Source organism: Megascapheus bottae, chromosome 9, assembly GCF_031878675.1.
Source record: "Megascapheus bottae isolate mThoBot1 chromosome 9, mThoBot2.hap1, whole genome shotgun sequence".
In the NCBI taxonomy this organism is placed as follows: Eukaryota; Metazoa; Chordata; class Mammalia; order Rodentia; family Geomyidae; genus Megascapheus; species Megascapheus bottae.
The window spans coordinates 55,741,106-55,749,748 of record NC_143517.1 but is presented as its reverse complement, the minus strand read 5'-3'; the positions used below and the strand labels follow the sequence as shown (position 1 = coordinate 55,749,748).

At 46.0% G+C, this 8,643-nt stretch overlaps 1 protein-coding gene across 1 annotated transcript; it reads left to right on the top strand.

Moving 5' to 3' along the window:
- The first annotated feature begins 509 nt into the window (after positions 1–509).
- Positions 510–8,337, top strand: Klhl38 (kelch like family member 38). Its single transcript, XM_090338729.1, has 4 exons — positions 510–689; positions 1,418–2,768; positions 6,375–6,480; positions 7,255–8,337. Exons 2-4 carry the CDS (start codon positions 1,419–1,421, stop codon positions 7,542–7,544), a joined length of 1,746 nt encoding a protein of 581 aa, XP_090194855.1. The 5' UTR covers positions 510–689; position 1,418; the 3' UTR covers positions 7,545–8,337.
- The last annotated feature ends 306 nt before the right edge of the window (positions 8,338–8,643 follow it).

The following is an 8,643-nucleotide window of genomic DNA, read 5'->3' as shown; positions in this document are numbered from 1 at the left end:
CTGGAAACTCTAAAGTGCATGATCAATATTTCAAAAGCAACTTGTGTCCTGGATTTCAAAGCTAGGAGGCTCAAGGAGGAAATCCTGGTCCATTCTATAATTCTGCTACGCAGCTAGCAGGAGCTGGAGACCCATAGAACAGCACCAGGGGCCTTGTGACCACCTGCCTTCTTTATTGAAGCTAATCCCCAGTGAGTCTGCGCAGGTCACAGCAATCTGTTTACAAACATTTAGAGTTTCCAGGCACTCTTAGGACAAGGGACTCGGGCTGGGTCCAAATGGGCAGTGAAGTCTTGCTCTGCAAAGCCATTCCTCCCAATCTATTTATGTCGATGTAAACACTCGCCAAGGAAACAAGGCATGTGAGCATGCGCCAGCTTTGCAGGCCCTTGGGTGGCTGCAAAAGGCAACTGGAAAGTCACATGTCATAACAGTGGAAAGTACATATGCAGTTATTCTTAGCCCTGGAATGTATACACTGTCTCCCTGCCCAGCAGCTCTTGCACAAAGCTCTAGAAACTGTGAATGTGCCTTCAGCATAAACAATACCAGAACTTGCCCAACACAAATCATTTGCCAACTGAAGAAAAGGCCTGGAGTTTATAATTTTACTCGGAGCTAGAGGTGGAGACTTTTCTGGGGGGACAAGACAGATCAGCCATTGGTGGATTCCACTGCGGTGAAACAAGGTAAGTATCCCTAATGCTATACTCCTTTATAGGGGACACCAATATTAATGCATGGTTTGGTCTCTGATTTCTATTGGCTCCATCTTGAAAACAAACCTGAAACAAAGACACTGGGGAGCCATGCAGATAGACTAGATGGATGGATAGATAGATAGATAGATAGATAGATAGATAGATAGATAGACTTATGTACATATGTATGCATATACATATATACATGCATTTTATAAACACCACTCTCATCCCTCCTTTCTGTCTAGTTACCAGAAGACCACACCCCCAAAAGTCATCCTTAGGAAATGACTAACACCCAGAAAGTGATGTGCAGATGAGTTTACTAAACAACAGGTGCTGAGAATTTAGAAAAGACACACACATCTCTGCTGGCTAAATGCATGTGCCCTGTCAGGCTAACATTTCAGCCCCTGACAATCAAGAGACAGTCAACTTTGGTCTATTTTGTTTTCTCTGGGTTAATGATGTTTTTTGCCTACTACCTTTGAGAAGAACCATAATCAAAAACAAAAAAAAAGAAAAGAAAAAAGGGAAAGGAAGGGAAGGGAAGGGACATTGGCTTTTGAGCCTGAGGGGGGATGGCCTTCCTTTCCAATCTTCTCTACACCACCTTTATGATTCTGGAAACCACTTGGTGAATGGACACAGATGCTCTGAACCTTGGAGTGCCCACTGCTAACCCTCCCTCTCGGGGCTTCCCCCTCTCTTTATAGGATGGATGAGGAGTCTCCAGATGGCCTGCTCTTCAAAGACCATAGCTTCTCCTCCGACTTGTTGAAACAACTCAACGACTTAAGGCAGCTGGGGCTCCTGACTGATGTGAGCATCTGCACGGCTGCTGGAGAAGTCCCCTGTCACCGCAATGTGCTGGCCTCCAGCAGCCCCTACTTCCGGGCCATGTTCTGCAGTCACTTCCGGGAGAGCAGGGAGGCCAGAGTGCAGCTGCAAGGCGTGGATGGCCGGGCTGTGGAGCAGGTGGTGGGGTACGTGTACACGGGGGAGGCCCACATCACCGCCACCAACGTCCTAGCCCTGATGGAGGCGGCCTCCATGCTGCAGTACCCCAGGCTGCTGGAGGCCTGCTCCTCCTACCTGCAGAGCCAGCTGGCCCCCAGCAACTGCCTGGACATGACGAGGCTCTCTGACATCTTGAGCTGTGAGAGCCTCAAGAAGAAAGCCAGGGAAGTGGCCCTGACCTGCTTCCCACAGGTGGCTGCCTCGGGGGACCTGAACGAGCTGGGCGCCTCGGAACTGAAGGACTACCTGGGGGATGATGGGCTCTGTGGGGAGGAGGAAAAGGTGTTCGAAGCCCTCATGGCCTGGGTGAAGCATGACGTCCAGGCCCGCAGGCGGCACCTGCAGGAGCTACTGCAGCAGGTGCGGCTTCAGTACATCCACCCCGCCTTCTTTCACCACTTCGTTGCCAGTGAAGCCCTCCTGCAGTCCTCACCCGCCTGCCAGGACATCCTGGAGATGGCGAGAAGGCAGGTGTTCTCACTGCATGGCACCAGTGCCCAAGAGAGCAGGGCCGCGTGGCACGTCCCTCCAAGGAGCTCCTACCAAGACTTCCTCCTGCTCTTGGGTGGCCGCAAGGACAATCAGCAGACCACCAGGGAGGTGCTGCTGTACAGCGCACTGACCGGCCAGTGGCAGAGCCTCGCCAAACTCCCCACCCGGCTGTACAAAGCCGCAGCGGTCACCTTGCACCGCAGCGTCTATGTGCTGGGGGGCATGGAGGTCAGGGATGGGCAGAGTCGCCTTAGTCACAAGGTCTACATCTTCTCCCTGAAACTCAACCAGTGGAGACTCGGGGAGCCCATGCTGGCAGCCCGCTACTCCCACGGGAGCACTGCCCACAAGAACTTCATCTTCTCCATTGGGGGCATTGGAGAAGGGCAGGAGCTCCTGGCCTCCATGGAGAGGTATGACAGCATCTGCAATGCCTGGCAGACCATGGCCAGCATGCCGGTGGGAGTTCTCCACCCGGCGGTGGCGGTGAAGGACCAAAGGCTCTACCTTTTGGGGGGAGAAGACGTCATGCAGAACCCAGTGCGCCTTATCCAGGTAACCAGCTGGTCCTTCCCATGGTGTAGGCCCCTGCACAAGCGCGTGCGCATGTATGCACACGCACATATATTATGGCATATACACACGTGGGTATGCATGTATGCATGTGTTCAGGTGTGTATGCATGCATGCACATGCATGCTAAAATGCACACATTATAAGCAAGTGCATACATGCATATGTTTAGGCATGTACAATAGGCATATACATTCATACTTCATGCGTACACATGTGTGCACATTTCTGTTTTGCAGGGCCAGAGGAGAGAGAGGGAAGGGAAAAGAAGGATTGACAGCAATAATATTTTTTTTTCAATTTATGTAATCTCTATCAACCCCTTCCCAAGCTACCCCAGCAAAGCAAACTCCTCTATTCAAATAGCTACTTTGGAGTCCCTGTGTATCAAAATTCTAGAATGCTCTTGAGAGATGGTCATGGAGAGAAGAGTGGTTTGGCAGGGCTTTCTAGGTCTTGTCAAGACACTGAGATTATAGGCCTGGTGCCAGTGGATCATTTCTGTAATCCTGGCTACTTAAGAGGCTGAGATATGAGGATCAAAGTTCAAAACTGCCCTGAGCAGACAAATCTGATACTTTTATCTCCAATGAACTAATGAAAAGCCAGACATGGAGGTGTGGCTTGAATAGCCGAGGGCCAACTTTGAGTGGAAAAGCCAAGCAAAAATCATGAACTTGAGTTCAAGCCCCAGTATCTGATTACAAGACAGGAACATCATCAAAGGTTTTCACATAGCATGGGTGAGGTCGTCAGGTTTTGGTTTTAGGAGTTTCCTACAGATGCAGGAGTTGGGATGAAAGGAAGCGAATTGGGAAATTCCTGGAGAAATCCAGGCAAGTCCAAGTTCATTTAATGATGACTTGAACCTGATCAGTGCTACTAGAGATGTTTTCTTGCCTTCACTGTCCAGCTCATCTTTTCTCAGGTAATGGGCTGATTCTTATCCATTCCACAATAATCATTTCTAGTTCCACTCATTTATTTGAGCTGTGACACTGCTCAAAACAGATCCACCAAAGTGCTTCTTTGGCCAGCAAAGCCCCTTCCTCTTCCCTGACTACTTTTTCAAAATAGAATCAACAACTATAGTGATGATTTCGCATTGCAGAATTGTCACTGAGTTCCTAAGTATAAAATGCCAACCTCAAAAAGCCCCCAGTTAGCATATCAAGAAATACAAAGCCTAATCAAACAGAAGCCTTTGCACAGCCAAAAATGACTAAAGCTACCTAGGTAGCCGTGGGAAACCTGACGTATCTGTCAAGATGCTTTTCTTACTTATGATCTTGGAGATGGAAATTTTGCTCATTGAGTACAGTTTTAAAGGAGTAATTTGGAATGGTTCATTTGCAGCAGGAATTCCTTCAATGCAATGGGGTCGCTGTGCAGATGGCATGTATAAATGTCCCTTCCTACCTGGCCTTCTTTCTACCTGTTTCTGAGAACATACCAAATATTCCCCCCCTGGACAATGATCATCCTTCCTTCCTTTCTCTGGGGTATTATGAGGATTGTGAATAAATGTTAAATCTATTTTGGAAGCCAAACCCAAAGCTGAGAGAACAGAAGGCCAGAAGGAGATTACTCACTACAGTAAAATGCGATCCATGTTTGTTTTCCTTTCAAAGATATCAGTTCGCTAAGAACATACCACCTATGTATTCTCAGATAAAAGAGTGAGCTTTCACAGTGATTGCCCCTTTCTCTAAGCCTCATCTCATCCAGGTTTCATAGATTCACAGGGCTGACAGGACCTCAAGAGGGCTCATTCTCAAAAGCCTCCATCAACAAGGGTCACCAACAGCCCAGATGCCCTATAATAGATGAGTGGATCCAAAACATGTTGTACTTCTACACAACGGAGTTTTACACAGCTATTAGAAAGAATAAGATTATATCATTTGCAGGGAAATGGATGGCTCTAGAACCAGTCATGTTAAGTTAGGTAAGCCAAGCTCAGAGAGCTTAATGCTGTTTGTTTTCCTCATATGTGGAAGCTAGCTCTAAAATACACCACGATAAATAACAAATTTTGTAAGTCTCTACGTATTTTCACACAGTGAAAGGAGAAACACAAAGGCTTCTGTTCCTCTGATCATAAAATAATATTTATCAAAATTAACTCCAGGAAATGGAAACAAGAGGTTTTCTTCTTTGTTGTTGTTTTTGCTTTCTTTTTGTCCTGTTTGTTTATCTGTCTTTGAGAGGGAAAAGGAGGGGCACAGAAATGGAGGGCCAAAACGTGAACAATGCAGCAGTGGTACTCACTGGACGCTGTTGAAAACGAACTACATAACTTGTGGGTGAACTATATAACTTGTGGGGAGGGAAAAACACGGAGTGAGGGAAGAAGTGACACTGTCCAAAAAGAACCATACTCTACCTAACTTACATAATTGTAACTCCTCTGTACATCACCTCTATAATAACAGTTTAAAAATTAAAAAGAAAGAAAGGCCACTGTTCTGTGACCCCAGGCAGAGCCCTGAGCATGATGGTAAGAGTCTGGCCTCTGAGCCTTATTAAACCAGCTCCTCCACTCACTCTAGCTGTATTACTTTGGGCAGGTCACTTAATCTTCCTGAGCCTTGCTGGTATGGTCTGAATAATGAGTGAACCAATAGTATCCTTTCCATAGGGTAGTTGTGAAGGTCATAATTTTGTATGTGCCAATATTGGGGCTTGAACGCAGGGGCCCCACACTCGTAGCTTTTTCACTCAAGCCTGGCACTTTACAACGTGAGCCACAGTTCTACCTCTGACTTTTTGCTGGTTAATTAGAGATAAAAATCATGTGGACTTTTCTATCAGGACTCGTTTTGAACCCCAATCCTAGGTCTGGGACTTCTGAGTAGCTAGGATTATAGGTATGAGCCATCAATGGCCAGCTTAGCCTGTGCCCTTCTTGAATACAGCAGAACATTTAGGCAATTAAACAATTGTTTAACATTGATTGGAAGAACCACTGATTTTTGTAAACACTTAAGTTGCTCCATTTCTCATTAAAAGAAAAAAAATTGTTCCAAACAAACAAAATAAGGGAAATGCATGCCACAACACAGAACATTTGGTCCTTTCTGTCGTACTAATATCACAGATCTCCTGAGGTCACATGAGGATCAACTTCTAACAATATTCTTTCTGTCATTCAGTCATAAATTATTTATTGATGGTAACATAAGTACAATTTAAAAGCTGGAATGAAGCAGAAAGAAAAACATCTCTATTCCAAAGGTTTAGCCTGGGAATGACTATTTCTGTCCCCTTTTTATGTGTGTGCAAGCCAGAACTAGGGCTTGAACTTCGTGAGCTCTTACTTGGCTTTTTTGCTCAGGGCCGACACTCTACTACTTGAGTCAGGCTTCTGGTCCAATTTTTCCACTGATAATTGAAAATGAGGTCTCGGCTCATGGACTTTTCTGCTTAGTCTGGCTTCAAATCACAGTCCTCAGATTCAGCCCTGCTCCAGCTAGAATTACAGGAATGAGCCACATAACACCCTCCTCCCGTTTTCTTCCCCCACCACTGTTTTTTGCTTTTTTTTAAAGTTTAAAATGAAGCACCATGATTGTATTTCTCCCTTAGGTTTATCACATTTCCAGAAACACATGGTTCAAAATGGAGACAAGGATGATCAAGAATGTGTGTGCTCCTGCAGTGGTGCTAGGCCAGCACATTGTCATCGTGGGAGGTGAGTCTGAATAGAGAATCCTGGGTGAGGCACCAACATAGCACCTCCCACAGAAAAGGGGCCACTGATAGATACTGTTCAGTAGGACAGTCCTTTTGAGTGTCATTTCCATTCACCCAGGGAATGGCCCTTTCCTCATCTAGAACTCTCTCCCTGTCTTCATCTATAACCAAGGGATGAAACACTGTAATTTTTTGAATTAATTGTGATAACAGAGTGTCCTATTATATCCAAAGTACTTAGCACTACCGCAGACTTCAGTAAGAGACGTTTTTCTATTGCTAATAATATTGCCAATTATGATGTTGATGATTAGGAGGGCTGGTGGCGGGGGAGGAGGGTGCAGTCAGAAATATCTGGCTTCAAATTCTGGCTCTACCACTAACTGGCAGATTATTCTGTGCCTCCATTTGCCCATCAATAAAATGGGGATCCAGGAGACAGGGCTGTTGGTAAAGGACCATTTCTACTGTGAAAAGAAGGTTCCTTCCTTGGATTGAGGGAGAGATGAAAATGTTGAGAAGACAAAGAAAGCTATGGTGCTGAGGCCAGAAGTCAAGCACTTGCTAGGCAAGCCTTCTCCCACTGAGCTAAGTCCCCAACCCCCAAATGACTCATGATGCCTTGATTTGAAGATAAAGACATGGGTACCATCTACCTGATGGTAGATCTGGATGCCAACCTGTACTCTGCCATTTGCCAGGCCATGGCAGGGCATCCTAGAGACAGCATGAACAGTTGTCCCAACACACAGCCCTGTCATTTGGTTTTTAGGTTACACAAGAAGGATTCTTGCTTATGACCCTCAGTCCAACAAATTTGTCAGATGTGCAGACATGAAAGACCGGAGGATGCATCACGGGGCCACTGTGATGGGAAACAAGCTGTACGTGACGGGCGGGCGTCGGTTGGCCACAGACTGCAGCATCGAGGACTCAGCCTCTTTTGACTGCTATGACCCTGAGACAGACACCTGGACATCACAGGGACAGCTGCCACACAAACTCTTTGACCATGCTTGCCTGACTCTCCAGTGCATACCTCACACGACCACCTTTTCATGAGGTCCGTACAGTACCTGCCTCAATCAAAATGCAGAAACCCAGATCCGAAGAGTTTAAGTCTAAAAGGATGTGAGACAGCTCACAGATGCCAGAGCTTAGAAACCTGAGACCAGGCAAATGACTGTCAGAACTCACTGAAAACAAGGTCAAGGGCAGGCACAGCAGCGCACATCTGTAATTCTGCCTGTGGGGGAAGCACAGATAGGAGGAGCAAGGTCTTAGGCTTAGGTAAAAGCACGAGACCCTGTCTGAAAATTTTGCTAATGCATGAAGGGCTAGGGGTATAACTCAAGTGGTAGCAAACATGAAGCTGTGAGTTCAAACCAGGGGAGGAAGTGGGGAAAGGGAGGGGAAAAGAATGAAGAGAGATGCTAAAGGGCTCTTTTTAAATTCCATGCCTACCATCATCATTGCCAGGGTTTGTGTTACAAAACTGGATAGTTCTAGATCCCATCTCTCCAAAGAGAAGTAGGTAACCACTTTGGTTGACAGTCCATCTGAACTTCGTGTAATAGGACAGAGGGGTTACTCCAATGGAAGAAATTGGAGGCTGATATAATCAGAGCACCTCTGAAATGCAAAACTAGAGGGCCTGAGAGACCCCAGAGGGGTCCTTCAAGTGCTTGGTCTGGCTGACAGAGTAAGATATTTGCCCTGACTACATTTCTCTATGTTCTATGAGCATAGTACATTAAAATTCCAAAGAAGTATGTATAATTTGATATCTAGGGTTTTCAGATTTATCTTGTACTGAAAGATATTTAAAAAAACAGAATAAAGTTTTGTTTCTGGTGCCAAATAATGTTTCCATTTTTTTTCCCTCTTCAACCTCCGGGGATCTTTTAAACCTGCAAAATGAATCTGGATTTTCATTTCAGTAAGTACTATGAGAATCGTTCTTCCAAGGAAAGCCAGCAATTCCTTCTGTAATTATGACAATGATTGCCCACTAGGTGCCGGGCTGATGGTCCCTGTGGCCCCTACTCTCCAAGTGCCTCCTGCACTAGCTCTGTGTGAGAAGAAACTGAAGCATGAGCCGGCACAGCCCTACGCTGCCTGCACATTATAATCACCTAACGGGAAGTGTGGAAACATTTGT